Source organism: Triplophysa dalaica, chromosome 18, assembly GCF_015846415.1.
Source record: "Triplophysa dalaica isolate WHDGS20190420 chromosome 18, ASM1584641v1, whole genome shotgun sequence".
Lineage (NCBI taxonomy): Eukaryota > Metazoa > Chordata > Actinopteri > Cypriniformes > Nemacheilidae > Triplophysa > Triplophysa dalaica.
The window spans coordinates 17294623-17312841 of record NC_079559.1 but is presented as its reverse complement, the minus strand read 5'-3'; the positions used below and the strand labels follow the sequence as shown (position 1 = coordinate 17312841).

General features: G+C 35.9%; 1 protein-coding gene across 1 annotated transcript in view; it reads left to right on the top strand.

Moving 5' to 3' along the window:
- The window catches only part of prdm16 (PR domain containing 16), a 209730-nt gene that overhangs the window by 121677 nt on the left and 69834 nt on the right, over positions 1–18219 (top strand). Inside the window, exon 3 of the mRNA XM_056772745.1 lies at positions 1894–1944. Within this exon, the coding sequence (XP_056628723.1) occupies positions 1894–1944 (51 nt within the window). The remainder of the gene's footprint in view (positions 1–1893; positions 1945–18219) is intronic.

Below are 18219 nucleotides of genomic sequence, written 5' to 3'. Positions count from 1 at the left end.
TGCATGCTCGCTTTCCTCTTTCTCTCTCTTATCTGAAGATGACGTCTCCAAGGTAAATTCTTCTAACCACACCACTACCTGCCCGCTAGATCCCATCCCCACCCATCTTCTCCAGGCCATCTCTCCAGCGGTGGTTCCTGCTCTGACCCATATTATCAACTCGTCTCCCACCACTGGTGCATTTCCTACAGTCTTAAAAGAGGCCTGAATTACCCTGCTACTGAAGAAACCCACTCTTAATCCTGCACTGTTGGATAACAACAGACCGGTATCTCTCCTCCCCTTCATTCCCAAAACTCTTGAGCGTGTTGTATTTAACCAGCTCTCCTCCTTTCTCATGCAGAATAACCTCCTGAACAGCAACCAGTCTGGTTTCAAGAGCTGTCCACTGAGACTGCACTATTCTCGGTCATTGAAGGCCTGAGACTGGACAGAGCAATCTCAAAATAATCTGATCTCATCCTACTGGATCTATCGGCAGCCTTTGACACTGTTAATCACCACATCCTCCTGTCGGCCCTCAAGGCTATGGGTGTCTCTGGAACAGTGAAACTGTTTTCTATATACATGACATATCTAGGTTCGGTCATTCGGAAACATGGATTTTCTTATCACTGCTATGCGGATGAAACACAACTCCACATGTCATTTCAGTCTGACAGTCCGACTGTTTCCGCATCCATTTCATCATCCCTGAGTGAGATTTCACACAGGATGAAGGACCCTCATGCAGCTGAACCTTGCAAAAAAAATAAATGCTTGTAATCCCGGCCGACCAAAAGATTCATCACAACATCTCCATTCAACTGAGCTCAGCAACCATTACACTTTCCAGAACGGCCAGAAACCTGGGAGTGATAATCGATGATCAGCTAAACTTCACGGATCATCTTGCCAGCACCACCCGGTCCTTTAGATTAATCCTCTACAACATTAAGTAAATTAGACCTTTCCATACGTTACATTGACTCCCTATAGTCGCTCACTTCAAATTCAAAGCTCTGCTCTTGGCCTACAAGACCAAAACTGGTTCGGCACCCCAATTTCTTCAATAGTTTATACAGACTTAAGAACCCACCAGATCCCTACACTCTGCAAATGAACAACGTCTTTTAGTGTCATGCCAAATAGGGAAAAATCACTCTCAAGAACCTTCTCTGGATCTGTTCCACATTTGTGGAATGATCTGCCCACTGCTACAAGATCAGCAGATTCTGTAGCCATCTTTAAGAATCTCTTCCATCAGCACCTGACCGAATAGTTCTGACTTACTATTTCCTTTCTACTCTTTCTATCCTTAAAAAAAAATGTTGCTTTGTACATACTGTGGTATGCTATATGAGACCAGTTTACTGCACCTATGCTTTTTTTGTCCTTATGTTGTTCCAATTGCTTCTATTGTTTACCTCATTTGTAAGTCGCAATAGCGTCTGCCAAATGACTAAATGTAATGTATGTTACAAACTATTTATATTTGATTTAATTTATGTTAATATTTATTTGTATCATTATTTTAGTGTATAATAATTGTATAAAATAAACGATTTGTTGAATTTTGTTGTTTGTTCATTTTATTGAATAAACAAATTGTTGAATATGTCCTTTAGTTTGATTGCCTTTAAACATACCGTATGGTACATTGATATCTAGCGGTTGAGCTTGGTATTGGAGTCTAAATACTAAATATTGGAGAGACAAGTATTGGTTCTGTTTGGTTTCTTTTGATTGTTATCAGAAATTTTCTACAGGCACTCTATTGTTTGTAAAAGAATACCGAAAGTTAATTCCGTGCGCAGTAACTTTTGTTATGTTGCCATTTTGAAACACCCTATAAAGAAATTTGAATTTTAAAATGATTACAAGTCACTTACTGTTTGTCTTTTTCCTTCACAGCAAATGCTGGATGATCACAAAGAATCTTCTCATGACAGCTGTATTAAAAAGGTACCCTTTTATGTCAGTCTGCCCTTTTTTGCACAGCTGCAAAACATGATTTATGTATTAAATATGTACTCGTTTGTAAGCTTCAAAAATCATTATCGTGAACGAATACGTTTTTTAAGTGGTATTTCACTAAATATTTATTTAAACAGTTCTTATTATGAGTACATTCCTGATCCTTAATTTGAGTTCTTTGAGATATAATCCAACACATTCTGTTCCAAAAGTGTGTAATAATAGAGTGTGTTCACATGTGTGCGTGTGTACATCTGTGTTTGTGCAATATGTAAGCTTACATTGAGTTTACAATGATAGTACATAGACTAGGTTCATTATAGAAAATCAATGTGTTGTAATTGTATTTGAATAAGATGCCCTCCAGCATTGTGCCTGTGTGTCTGGCTGGATATTAATACGTTTGGCTTTGAATATGTGTCTAAAATAAGCAGCTGATGTTTAAATTGGAAAGAGATTAATAGCTCTTTTGACAAGCTCTCAGGGTGCTTTTGTGACCCCTGCTGCTGTGGTTTACTCATCATAAAACTGAAATAGCCTTCTTCTAATAATGCCTAGATTTATACAACTAAATCTTTGCATTTGTTGTATCATTCAGGGTGTTTTCTAATTTTTATTTGCATTCTTTGTGTATTTTTGTTTGAATGTTTTTTTTTATGGAAAAGCGAAATAGAGTTACTGTACTACACAGCACCAGTGGATGGAGGTCTTATAAACCTGTTAATCTTAGCTTAACCAATATGAAAATATATGCTTCTGTACAAATATTATCTCAAGCAACCCTTCAAATTTTGGGGTCTTGATTATCCCTTAAAATACAGAACAAGTCACACTGAGCTATGTGCAGCCCTTGGGCAAGCTGCTTTAAATGTGACAATTGATTGATTATCATGATAATTTGTTTGAAATGATTATCTGGATAATAATCACAGCCATCCACCCCCTGCCTTGTGCAGCATTTTTATGCCCTCTTGTTCCCCTGTATTTTGCGACTCCATCAGAAATGGCCTCTGGTTATGAAAGCATAGAAACGGGGGCCTCCTGACTGGGTCCTCAGGGGCTGAGAGGCCCCACTGATGAATGATGACCCAAAGGAGCCTGAAATCAGAGAGAAAGGAGAGGGAAAAGAAGAGAGGATGAGACAAGAAAGGCTGGTAACTGTAGCAAAGACCAATTATACACCAAGCCAGGCAGCCTGAGGAGCAGTAGTTTGAACTGAAAAATCAAGCAGGGTGTAGGTCCTGACCTCTCAATATGCACACACTTGCACATATACTGTACACATTTTTTTCTACTCTGTCATATCATTTATTTTAATACATCCGGAGCGATTGCAGCACACCCCTTAACAGATTTTCATTTCAATGCTATTAGCACCTTTCTATGACTTTAATAAATAATTTGAAAGAAAGTGTTTCCATTCAAGTGGTTACATTTACATTTAAAATCCAGTTACATTTTAATGGCAACTGACTGACAAGCGAGTATGCATTTATCTGTGTGCGTTTGTGTGTGTTGAAGCAAGATACATAATGTTACATTCCTTCTGTTTTGTTAAAGTAACAAACCATCAATTATCATATGTATATTTGTTTACAAAGACTCTTTCGTGTGTAATAACTAAAATGCTGAATTTGACTTTTCTCTGAAATTCCTTACCTCTTACACTTAATTTTTCAGAGAAAGCATATACACATATCAAGCTGATTTCACAAACCTTATAATGAGAATGAGGGGATTGTAATGTTTTGAATTTGAAATTATCAGTTTTTCGACTTCTCAAACCACTGAAATATGTGAAGGTTGTTTGTGAGGGTTGACAAAACATTTTTATCTGGCTTCTTATACCCAAGGCATTCCCGTCATACTATCGTTCCTCTTTAACAAGAACCGAAAACAAAGTCTCTTTCTGCCACATCTGTGGGAATTGTCCTTTCCAGGGAAGAATGCTGTCATTATCCATGATCTTCCAAGCTCCGATACAGTGTAGAACGAGAGCTAGAGAGGTTGTGAAAGAGAAAGATTAGTGATAGAGGATGGAATGATTCATTGTGCACAGAAGCTGGTCTGTGACTGCACAACTCCGCTCCACTGTGCTGGAATTCCAGTGGGTAAGAACGAAGACAAACAAGAAGGCTGCTGAACAATCAGTAAAAATATTAACTATTTAAAATGGAATTAAGGGCCGTCTAGATTATAATGATAACTATAGAAAATAAAGTTTTATAAATTGTTCTTCATTCAGGTGAACAGCGTTGTTCACATCACAACTATAGCGATAAAGATAGATACAGATACAGAGGGCGATATCATTGGGTTCACTTTCAGAATGATCTTACCAGTTAGTGAATGATTAAACATGCTGTCAATCTCTGTCTAAATATGTTTGAAACGCAGGTTTTAGGTCAGAGCTAAAGAGTGTAGTGGTGGGAAAGCGGTGTGTGTACAATGGGATATTTTATGCAGTACATATGTAAATCTTATATAATTCTGAGCAAGCTGGCAAAATATATATTTTACATTCTGAACACACGCGCATCTTCATCCTTCAGAGAGAGCATCCACAGCTTTTGCTATCATATTTTGGAGAAAAGACATTCAGGATTGAAAACGAAACCATCAGCAGCAGGTCATCTACATTCATTTTAATGAATAGGAACACTGCACCACGCAGGATTAGAATAAACATAAAGTCATCCTTATCGTCCGTTGGTGTGGACGCAAATATATTTTTAGGTGTTGTTATAGTTATAATGTGCACTGCCTTTTACTCTCTTTCTCCCTTTGATGCTGTTGGTTTGTCTTCAGAAATTATCCTCATCAATTTTTATTCAAGTTTGTGTTCGTTAATTCAGTTAAAAGCTGACCTCCGGTTATATAAAAGCATGCCATTGGCTCCCCGATTTACATGGAAACAGTTCCCTTGTGGTGTTTTTGAAATACTGCGAGTCCTAGACCATATAGATCAAGCTGTGTGTACAGTATATGCATGTACACTTTTGCTCAGCACTCTTAGTATTACTCTCCCATGGACACTGGCTGTACTACCTTGTTAAACAACAAGAAGCTTAAAACTTTCTTTTAGAATGAGCAGTGGGGACAGACTGCCGGCCAGCCACTTTCTGAACTAGTGAGAGGCCACATTCTGGAGGCCATATCCAAGATCAAAAGCAAATCTTTTTACTTATAAACCCTAATCATCAAATGTATTCAAATAGTATATCATTCAGAAATAGATTCAATTCAACAGTTAATAGACATGAGTTACCAGACATATTACATACATTAAAAGAATGTATTATGGATGTTATTAAAAACGTCTTCATGAATTACCATTGTCAATCATTATTTTCCTAAAGTGGATGAATAAAATAGATAGGTAATACATATTTTGCACCTGAATTGAATTGAATTGAAATTGCGTGTTGAAATAAAAAAATACTTGTTCATCTTCACATCTAAGCACTTTTATAGACTTGATGTGACATCTTCTTAAGCACTTGAGGACATGCTTGGGAGACCAGCATGTAAGATTTTTTTTTTATTCTTGAGGATAACGTAATTATATACTGAGGCAGATATATATGTTTGAATATTTACACACTTCATTATATTTAAAATCTGGGCATTTGATAACCACTGGTTTAGGGCATACCAGAAATGTTAAGCCCTCAATTAACAGTATCAGTAATAGTTGATAAATAGTGTTTTTGGATTACTCTTATCTTTATAAATTCTGTTTTCACCAACACACTCGCCACTCCCTTGTCTTGCAAAACCCATTTTAAAAGCAAATTAAACCAATATTCACAAACAGCTTGTTTCTCATCCTGTGTGGTGCCTGTCATCTTGTCTCCAGTGTGTATGCAGAACAGTGAGATGTGTCTGTTTTGTAGGGCACTTGAGCAGATAAATCCATCTTGAAGCTTAGTGGTGTTCTTCAGGGCTCCAGATGTGTGTATAGAAGCTAATGTGTATAACTGTAGCACACATGAAACAGATTTTGAAGTGAGTATCCAGAGTCACTCACAGTCTCAAAATATTTCTTCACAAGTTCTCTGTTGTCAGTGAACCAAGCTAGGCACACATGCGCACACACACAAGATGTCTGTATTTTTATAATGTCGTTCAAAAAATAGATTTATGCCATGTTAAATTGATGAGATATTGGTTTTCCATTAAATAGCTTTTATTTTTTCAAGAGTGTTTACATTCAATTTGTGGTCCTGTTAGATTCTGCAGATAGGCTTTTGGTGAGCAAAGGACAAACAAGTTATTTTTGAATGGAAAAACATCAACATTAATACTTTAAACCTTCAGGCAAGCTTCTTTTAGTTTTTAAATTCACTAATCTTTTGCAATTTGCACCCTGATGCAAATATGTTAATAAAATAGGTATTCGCACCTCCTTCTCGTGTGGCATTTGGGCTATGAGGGTTTAATCTTTATTATGGAGAATTATCCCACTGAGAGAATTCTCATCCGCCTGGCACCACAGAGCCGGTACAAACACAGGGACTTTACCCGCTCAAATGAACTGTTAAATAACTCTACCTAATCCTGAGCCACTGAAACAATAGGTGCCTGGAACATCCATTTTCCATCCATCAATCAAACGCTTAAGCTTTGGAGATTCATTAGTTGTAAAAGCAGCTGAGGACAATCTTACCAGGAACCTGCAAACAAGTTCTACATTGTGGGCATTAAGAAGGAAAAGTTAAGAACAGGGTCTATATCAGCCAGTCCAATTTATGATAATAGCTATTTAATAATAAATATTTTCTGATTCATTCAAGAGCAGCCACGATATTGCTCTTACACTTCTTTTCATAGAGAAGAGTTCATAAATAATAGCAATAAAGCCCATTGTATTAGCCTGTAGGACTTAATGATTCATTTATGCAAATCAACAGCTCAGCCACCCATTCCTTATTTACAACATAATGTTTATCACTTAATGAGTGTGGTGACATAATTTCATGACTCGTGTAAGGATGGCCTTCATCACCACAAACACACATTGTTTAGCATCACAAACAGCAGGCTTTATTAAATAAACAAATGTGGATGAACAGGACGGTCTGAATATCCTCAAGTCATTTGGATAATTAAAGAGGAAAAGCAATTGAGTAAACAAGATTGTTAGGCTGTCACCCCCAATTAAGCTATTAAAAATGAGGAGGGGAGTGAGTATCGCGTTAATTACTGAGGGTTCTAGACTGGAATTATCTGATTGAGAAACAATGATTAACCGAAGCAGGGGGTACAGAGAAGAGAGATGTTCGGTGCTGTCCTGCACAATACAGCAGCCACATCCCTTTCAACGCTCCCAAATAATCTCTTCAGTTTGTGCAGAAGACCTATTCACATTTTATACAGCTATAATAAAATGAGTAAAGAGAGCGCAACGGTTTCTCAGACTCAAAAAGTGACTAGGATGTGCATTGAAATACCATGTTCAGGTAATAAAAGAAATAAACACCTCAGGAAAATCTCCTGGTCATAAAAACACTCGGTGGAAAAATGCAAATGCCCCTCTAAATGGCCCGTTATATTAGATTATGTCATTACATGTTGCGATGCAGAACATTAGCCAGGAAATCAGAAAACCCAGATGTAGTATTTCACATGCATATCTCTCTGTCATTTATTTTAATCTAAATGGACCTTTAATTTATTGAAAAACCCAACAGATCACACGATGGCATAATTTTGTGCATGAGTATAACAGAGAATTTTGAATTTGAATGCATTTTAAAATATATTTAGCTGTTAAAATATGTTCTGTACCTTCAATTGTACATAGATGTGTGAATAAAGATGATGAGTTTTTAAATGTTAATCTCTGATCACAGTAATATTTTCTTTGAGTTCATCAGGCTCCTAAAAGCTGCTTTGCACCCATTCTTTGTAATTTATAAACCGCTCACAATGGATAGCTTCTTGACAACATGACTTCCAAGCAGGTGATCTGCATCTAGCATTTTCTGAACTAGAACATAAATGAATTAGCAATAAAATGGAATTTGAGGCCTAATAGCAGGGGTGCCTGTTACTGCTGCTCTAATCACTAAAGAGATGCCATTCAATTGCCTTGAGAAGGCGCGTTTTTCAGCGCTTTTTAGTGCATTTCATAAAGTAACATGTTCGTAATAGACGGCGCGACGTGAGTCAAACCACAGAAAGATTTTTTTTATGCACAAGTTTTGATTACCGCTGGCAACAGGCTCTTAGCTCACACTGGAGGCAGTAGCAGAGTTGAAAGGGTCCCAGCGTGCGCACGCTGCCTCAGAAATTATGCCGGCCAAGAAAGTGCTCCTCTGCATTTATAGTACATTTAATCAGCGGTCGACTTTTTGATAGTCAAACAATAGTTAATTACAGTAGCACCTGCCTGAGAGGTCGGGGTGGATCGTTGTTAATGAGGGCTGTGCGGCGCCTGCATCTTTTCTCAGAATATATAAAACTCCAGGGATGCACCGCATGGCCTCCTCAGCCTGCCACTTCCATGCTTCGCTCACTGTGAGATGATTGACGGTGGAGACGGGGAGAGAATGGAGAAATGGACTTTGATTCCATCTCTTGTGTTTGGAGAAATTATATATCTTTGCTCTCGAAAAGATATAGAGAGAGAGAGTGGGGGCGGAGGGAAGCGGCTCGCTCTCATAAGTTGGTTTAATGTTTCGCTTTTCCTCTGATATTATTTTAGATATGTAGGCTATTTGCTTCATTTCTGAGCAAGAACATTTTAAGAACATGTTTGTGATCATGCATTGCATTACGTCGCTGTGAATGTTGTGATTTTTGTGAAAATGATGCACATGCTTTCTTAGACGGTATGGTTAATGATGAAAAATGAGCTTCATTGCGTTCTGGCCCTGCAGTCTACCTCTGCCAACGGCTTGGAGAAATTGAAAAGTAAATCGCAATTAAAGGACTATTTGATAAAGCATACTTTATGTCGACCTTGCCGAAGCAAGATGTGCTTATTAGAGCACACTCAACTAGTCACCAGATCAGACTTTGTTAAAGCTAACACCATGTCACACTGGTCAAAAAGCTGGTTGAACATCCTGTTGAAGACATGCAAACCATCCCAAATAAATCTGATGAAACGTCTCTTTCCTGTCAGCCTACTCTAACCTCTTTCATTCTTTTTTTCACTCTGACCAACCTCTTTAGCCCCTTTACGTAGTGTTATAATTGATTTTTCCTCTGCCCTATTGGTAAGCATATTTGCCATAGCCAATCAGGTTGATTGATCATCAGCAAGGCCACAGGGTTGGGAATCAACTGCACTGTCCCAGCTACTGCAATCGTCTACAAACATCCGGGGCTAGGCAGCACAATAAACTGGCTATTTATCAAAGTCTCCAGCTATTGGACATCTGATCTAGCCCGGGCTGACTCTCATAAAGTGTATAGCACAGCGCTGAAGGCCAAGGGCAAACCATAAGAATGTATTCACCTCTCTAACCTCAGGGTGTTTAAGTGCATGTTTATCTGGCTGTGTTAAATGTGTGGAAAGTCTGCACTTATTCACTCACCTGATTCCTTTTCAAACTGGATTTGGATTTTAGACAAAGATTCCGCACTTAAAGTAATATTTACTGAATAAGATTGAAGATGTAATGCAATAATTTAATGTAAAATACGCACAATACACTCTTAAAAATAAAGGTGCTTTATGGTGCCATTGAATAACCTTTTTTACTTAAATGGTTCCATGAAGAACCTTTAACATTAGAAGAACGGTTCTGTTTCACAAAAGGTTCTTTGTTACAAAAAAGGATCCATAGATTATAAAAAGGTTAAAAGAGATGATTCTTTAAAGAACTTTCAACTGAATAGTTCTTTGAGGATCCAAAAATGGTTGTTCTATGGCACAGCTTTGAATTACCTTTTTAAGCATGGTCATGAAAATATAGCATTTACAAGACATATTTATTACAAAATCACACACATGCACCAAGGCACAATGTTCAGTCCAAACGGAGCTGTAGGGGAGGGCAGCATTCAATGAAAAAATGTGTTTGCCAAGGCAAACATATATTTTTACAATATTACTTTAACTGAAAATACTAAGCCTATAGCCAAAATATGTATTATTAAATAGAACTTGCATTACATTTATTTGGCAGATGCTTTTATCCAAAGCGACTTACAAGTAGGAGAGCATATAAACATTTTGTCAGCACGCTAAACAGTAACGTTAGTTTACAAGGCCATGCTACTAGGAGGATTAAAGCTAGAGTAAACAAAGGAGAAAATGTACAACAAGATTTTTGACTTGTACAGGTAATTAATTATACTTAAAAATTGAAGACAAAACCAAGAATTTAAGGCAACCAGTAATGTTTCACAGTGTGTGTTTCAGTGCACCTGGGTTAATAAATGCGACATTCAAGAAAACAGATAACCCTCTCTCTCTTTCTTTCTCTCTCTCTCTCTGTGGCTTGTTTTCTGGCATGTTATGTGGTTATTTAAAAACCATTTCCAAAGCATATAGGGTATTTATTCATCTGCAAGTATTTCACTGACTTTTCAGATTTGAGATACATTACTGAAGATCAGAGCTCCATGGAATTTGTGGCTGGTGTAGGCAAAGCTCGTTAGCCTGTGGCCAAAAGCATAGACTCTTTTGTCTAAACTATGGGCATAATAGTGTAATTATTCACAGAGAGAAGGAATAGTTAGCTATTTATAATTAAACCGAAGAATGGTTTTAAATACAACTGATTTTATTTAAATTAAATTAGTTTACTGTATCATATTCTTGATTTCATTTGTCAAGCAAATGTCTCATGTTTAAGCTCACAGTATAAAAAAAAACAAAGCAAGATTCCAGTCGGCACTTTCTTCGCATATTTGTTATGTAATAAAAGTAAAATAATTTGGTAAATTAGTAATTAAATACGTTGTATGTATAATGATATATAATATGGTACATGACATGATTAAAATAAAAGGTTGTATCTGATAATATTATTTAATGGACGTGAGCTTATATGAGCTAAAAAAGTATTGTTCTAATGTTTAATGTTGATGAGGACTCAAACAATCAGGACTGCTCTAGGAAGAAACACCCACAGCTGTTTGGTCCCCTGTACCCTTCAACCCTTCGAAGCGCTCATTCTGGAGGGGTAAACTGTTAGAAGGGTCTAGGGCACAGAAGTGGAACAGAGGAAGCACAGACATATGTATTCTGTCTATTATATCTATGTATTACTATCTACAGTAAATATACGGTTTACAAACTCTCTTATTTACCTTCACAATCGCCTTTAAACACAGCAAACTTGAAGCACGACAGCATGGGAGTTACCCCGAAAGTCATTTCAAAGGCAAGCACAAAGATTTTTATATGTCAACGTTTACTTGTCCCCTAACGTGAGCTTGTGCAGACATAGGGCAAATAAAACCAGTGTTGTCCAACTGATTAGAGTAGTGAGAAACTGATTTCAATTCGACGTTGTACATTTAAATATTAAATGACATGCAAAAGATTGAACCAAGTAAGTAACATGTTTGTATGATTGAAGAAATTACATGAGCCAATGGCGTTTGAGCGGTGTCCGAGCATTTCATTGGTTAAACGCCCTTTGCCGAACAAATCAATTTAGTAGAAATGAGATTGAATAAACTGGGATATGTCGTTTATGGTCTAAAATCCTCTCTTGCAATGATGCTTGTCCAGTAGTTACATAACTTTTGTAAAAATAAATGGTACTGGTAATGACCTGGCTTAATTTAATTCTAAGCTAAAGTAAATTGTCAGACAGTCTTTGTATGGAACATTTAGCCTAATTAAACTAAGTAAAGTAGTTAAACCAGTTAGATTTTAAAAGACTAAATATAATGTAGATTTGCTAAAATCTTTTTTTATATCAAGTCGAGTAAAACTAGACTAAACTAAAACAATGGGGTGACTGAAATATTACTATAACGAAATTTTGTTTTCGTCCAAAAGACTATGACTAAAACTATATCAAAATTTGCAGTCTAAGGTAACATCGATTGGAGCTGTGTTTTGAATAAAAATAGGAATTCAGACACTATTGCGATTGTAAAGACAATGGTTTACCTTAAATTGAAGTCAACGTTCTTTCTTGTTATTTGTGGGAATACAATTACATTCACTGTCCTTTTACTGAGCAAAGCTTTATATAAGAAATGTTTTGTCTGTTTCCATCTGTGTTTTTTTCTATTCAGACTATTTTAAAAGACAAAATCAGCTGTCATTTCTTATTTTAGAAGCAAAGAGCAATTTATTTGAGCAATCAGGATATCAGGGTTATCCTGGATGACTTGTATATTTGGTTTCAATCCTCATGTTAATGCTCTGAAGTGTTCAACCGTGTATTAAAAAGAAAAAAATATCTAAATGGCTTATAAGTGCTGCCTGCTTTAATCGATGTAACATTATTATTTAGCATGCTCATTTTACATACTTGATTTAAATCGTGATAAATGAACAGTTCAATGCATTTTATTGTATTATTTATTTATTAAATATTTGTACAGCCATTTAATTATACATGTGCTGCATCATCACATGTTACAAACAGAGGCATACTGAGCAATAAACAAGCCTTACCCAGCAATCTTATTTATATAATTTTAGCCTTGATAATATTAGAACAATATATTTGCTAGTATATGAATTGTGTTGAAAAGTTGTGTCTATTACATATTTTGAAAACTGGGGTAGCCTAGCTGATCTTGGGTCAGGACCCAGCAAGTTGACATGTCCTGAAGAATCTCTGTATTCACAGTACTTGGGTCCATTTCTCTCGCAACTTCCTGTGGTCCCATGGGGAGGAAAGGTCTGTTTGTGTTGCTACGGAGACGTGGTAAAAAGCGCTGGTGCCTCCCTCATGTCTCCTGTCTTCAAGAGCTACACATTGTTTTAAAAAAAACCTGTTTCCTTGCTCACAAAACAAGAATAATAATAAAGCAACCGTGTTTGAAAGAATTGCAGGAGTCTACAATTAGTTTGTGTATTATGATAAGACTTTGCAAAGCAACTTGGAAGACGAGATGGCGCAGACAAGCTCTCGTTGTTAACCATCTTAACAGTTTACTTTATATTCGACAGCATCAAAAGCATAAATAAATGACAGAGTGGAAGGTAAAAAAAATACTAACACTTCTCCAGTCTGCACTTACTCATTGCTTTTTGCTTTTTGCAATGTAGATGAAAAAGTTATATTCTTTTTATTACGGTGGCATTTCATTATATGGTTAGAAATAGTATTGTTTATATATGTTTTTATATTATTTATATAGAGGTCATTAGTTTAATTTTGGAGCTTAATGCTTAAAATTTCTATTTGTTTGGGTGTGTTCTTTAAAACAATGCTGAACTGTTGCAGAAAATCCTACTGTTCTCAGGCGCCCTCTATTGCCAAGTGTGACTGACCATGAGGTCTGATTCACTGTTTTTGTGCATTATACAACAGACACTATATTAATGCTGTATGCCATTGTAAGAGTAAGTTTGCATTTTAACAAAGCACATGTCTATCTCTCTTATTCCTTGGTGTTATTAGAATTAAACTGGGAAAATAATTTCTTACTGACCTCCTGTTTTAAATATCTAGGCCCGCTTTCATAGACTAGGCTTGGCCTAAGCCAATGTAAAAAAATACATTACAGGTGTCCATCTTGAAAAAAATAAGAAATTTTTAAAAAATGTCAGGTCAAGATTAAAGTCTGTGGCTTGTCTGTGAAAACAGGGCTTACATTTTTAAAATTAAGATCACTTTAAAAGTGACCAAAGATATTTGGTCTTGTTTTTTAAAGAAAATATAAGAATTTTGTAAGTTTATGTTTAAAACAATAAAAAATACCAGTTGGGTAAGAAACAAAATACTTCAACAAACTAAATCAAAATTCAATTTTGTTTTTCTTACCCCATTGGCAGATTGCTTGTACTAAACATATGATGATTTTGATTTCAGCATAATATATCAAATTTTCTTGTTCGGCCATCAATTTTAATGTAACCGCATGCATATAACAACCAAAAAAACAGTAACAATACACCAACCATGTAAAACCCATTTAAAACCATTTCAGAGGATGTTTAAAATAAAGGAAAAAAACATCAACAAAACCCTATAATGATATCTTTGTCTTATCTTTTTATAATAATTTCAATTATATTCATATTAAATATTAGCCTTAATATTTATAGATATGAACAGCTTAAAAACTTAAGTCTATGTTGTTAATTTATTAATTCTTTTAAGGTATATTTTAAACAAATATTATATATTACGGTTTTAGTTTTGAGGACAGAGGTATATTGGAGGGACTTTGAACTGGGGTAACTGAAGGGTTTATATGTTGGACATACAAGGGTTTGTTTGCAAACTATATTTGAATTCAACCTGCAGGCAGAGTCTTTCGGTTTGTGATGATGAACAGAACTGACATTAACGCGACTGCTCAAACATATTACTCATTGAGAAAACAGTCAAATTATGTTATGTATCCCAACAGCCCCTGCAGCTGCCTGAGTATCCAAAACTGATAGTTAGAAGTCACTCTTAAATGAGAGCAGGACCGTCACATTCTCGTACACGACAAATTACAAAATCTACAGAAAGACTCATGTTTATAAAGACAGTCTTTGATGTGGGAACATCATATAGGTACACGACCACATCTAGCTTGATTTTCAATTTTTTGTAGAAATCGGGGCTAATTGTTGACCACATTAACTTAATATGCTGTAAATTATATAGTTTTATAATTTTCTATACTTAATACTTAAAAATATATATTGTCTTAAATTTAATTTGCTTATACTTATTTTACTATAATTTGTTGGTGTGAAATGAGAATGTTAATATTAGATGTTTTTGTCTTGTTTTGGCAAAAGTGATAAGGTCAGCAGAATAATATAATTTGCTTGTGATACATTACTTTTGCTCTCTTAAATTAAAGTACATCTCTCTCACAGTAGTTAATGAATCAAGTCAATACAGATACCCCTCACTAAAAAGCCTTTATGTCTGTGGGTCATGGGAGACAGATGTTTCAGCCAGTGGGTCCAGATAGCAGCCCATGTGATAAAGGTCTAGTGCAAGTCTAGAAGGATATATCACTATTTTGTAGATGGGTCACCCATTACCTCTTCAGTTTGCAAAGAAAACCAAGTCCCATATGTGCGGTTGACCTTGTGCATGTGTCTGCGCAGGTCTTTGTGTTCACCCCTTGTTTTATGAAAAGTAGAAAGCGACTGACGCCCATCCTGTTCCTGGCACCTTGGCAAGTCTGGATCCAATCCTCCAGTGCTAAAAAACAGAAGCATCTCTACACCCTTCCTTTAATGAAACATTGAGGTTTGAAGGGGCCAGTTGTTCGAGTCACTCTTCAGCATGTGTTGAGAAACAGGAGTGTACTTGGGTCCAATAGCCTGAGGTAGGAAGATTAACAAATCATTCACAAATTTGTAAACATATGATAAAACAAAACATTTACATTTATGTATTTGGCAGATGCTTTTATCCAAAGTGACTTGCATCGCATTATCCCATACATTTGTTTCTATGTAAGCGCAATCCCCTGGGATCGAACCCACAACCTTGCAGTTGTTTGTGCCATACTCTTAACACTGAGCTACAGGAAAGCTAACAGAATTTTAAGATAACATAAATTATGTTATGGGAACAAAAGAAAACAATCCCTCTTACAAATGATGATTTAGAAACTTTTTGTTTGAATTGTTTAATGCATGGACACTTTGAATATCTAATTGCTTTAGGATATATTAATAATCTTTTACAATCATACTACAATATTGTTCAAGTACATAAAAATACATAAAATAAAAAAAGGTTAACACAATAAAAGAGCAATACATGTTGAAATGAGACTACTTTCCTTACTCAAAAGTAAGTATGTGAGTGTAAGGCCGCTGGGAAGTGTGACAATTTTGAAGTAACACAGGTGGCGCACATATGGGACTTGCAAAACCAGATAGAGCGAGTAAGCAATAATCAAACATGCCATTAAAGATAGCTAAATATTGTTCCACCCCTGGTTGTGGAAGAATACAGTCACTGCATAACGTTCCTTCGTATTCCGACAAAAAACATGGAAAAAAAAGAGCGTTTGTTCGTTTAATTTCTAAGAGGATTCCTTCGTGAACAAGGCAGAGATCGACACTGGATTTGTGGAATGGCTGAAATTAAAAAGCAGTGTCGTCAATATGGGGTCCGATAGGAATGGTGCAGCAATCTTATGTGAGTAAAACATTTTTGTACTATGAATCACTATTGCTTTGTCAGAGATCGCTTGATGTGCTATAACCTGGGGACCTCTAGTCATCTGTATTATTTGCAGAGGTTGTCTGCGATCTCAGGCTCGTGCGAATCGGCATCTCTGTGATTTGGCGAGCTCATATATAATTTTTCAAGGTTTTATACACCGTTTGCAAATAATGGAGTGTTTTGGTATTATTTCGGGTGTTGGGTGATATAGTCAGTTAATTTAAGTAAAATCATCCCTTACGAATGCATCACATGGAAAACTGATGTAGGGAGGTGAATAATAAATCACAGGAGGTCTCCAGATAATACTAATGCCCTGCGAAAACTGTTAATGGTGCTAATGTGTAATTTAACGTTAAGTCTCTAACCAAATTCACAGAAGGCTCCAACTTTGAAACTGATATCCAATCAAAGCAGTGGGCGTTTACTTATAAAGTCTTCAATGTGGGACGTCCATTAAAACCGAGTGTTTGCAGAGCTGGCCTCAAAACTAGGTTAGAATATAACCTGTTACGTCTTGATTTAGATGTTTTTGAATGTAAAAATCATGCGAACGTCATAACTATACCTCATACAACATTTAAAACATTAAAAAATGCCAGTTCATGAGACCTTTAAAAACTAAGGTGTAGTCATTATTCAACGTATGCAACAAATTAGACCAAACCCATCTTCTGTATGTGTTGCCTGCTGAATTATCACTTTAAATGTATCTTGTCTTTGGGTTGTTTAAATTTCCCATATTTTCTATATCTTAACACCCCCTTTATCATGCATTTCATTTGGAGTGTCCATGATTCTCTGCTTTGTTACTCTTAAAGGGGGGATCCAACGGTGTTTCATGCAATCTGACGGACAACTGTACTACTTGTATACTTAGTAATATTCAAAGGTGTGAAGGAGCATGTGCACGCGTCCCTTTTACTTGTGTGCAGGAGAGAGAGTACTACGTTCGTGAGGGTTCAGCTGTGTTTGTTTGTCCATTGCATTTGGGTGATGAATGTTGGATATGACACAGAATTTGGAGATCGTTTGAAACTTATAGATGGAGCAGTCCCAGCTGCTTAAAGATGCAAAAGAACATACATTTGTTAATGTAAATTAATTAAATACATGCATTTAGGTCAACTATAGTTTGTGAAATATGTTTGAAGATAAAAGATTTATCACCTTTACAATAAGGTGCTATTTGTTAGCAATTAGTTTATACATTAGCTAACATGAACTAATAGTAAACAATACTTTTACAGCATTTATTAATCTTAGTTCATGTTAACTTCATCATTTACTATAATGTTTTTGATATCAAACGTTGTGTCTCTTCACATTAGTTAATGCACTATGAACTAACATGAATAACTGTATTGACATTAACTAATATTAACAAGGATTAATTAAAAATGAAAAACTAAATTGTTCATTGTTATCTTATGTTAGCTAATGACTTTACTACTGTTAACAAATAGCACCTTATTGTAAAGTGTTACCATGTGTATACTATAATGGTTAAGTATAATAATGTGTGTAACCTGCAATAAATATTACTGTATTTCAGTGCAGTTCAAATCCTATCAGAGATGCACTGTGTCACAAGAACACCTCAGTAGTCTCGCATTATCAGAATTAACCATGCATTGCTGAACAGATTTCTTGAAATTATGTGGTAATTTTGCATTAAAGTGCAAGTCAGGGATTTGGGAAGCTTTTTTAAAAAAAAAATCTATAAAAGTTAAAGCAAGTGCAAAATGTTGCTGTTTTGCTGATGACATGACTTTAGCTGAGAAGGTCCTGGCAGATCGCAGGTTGCGTCACACTAAAACTAAATATGTAATTTTAGTTGAAAGGTCCTGGCATATCACATCAGGTTGCATCTTCATAACATTAAAAAAGATTTGTTCTGTCTGAAAATGCAGCTGTTGCGAAGACTAATCTGGAGGTGAATTCCCATAACAAAAGTAACATAGTAACGAGCAAAAATAAA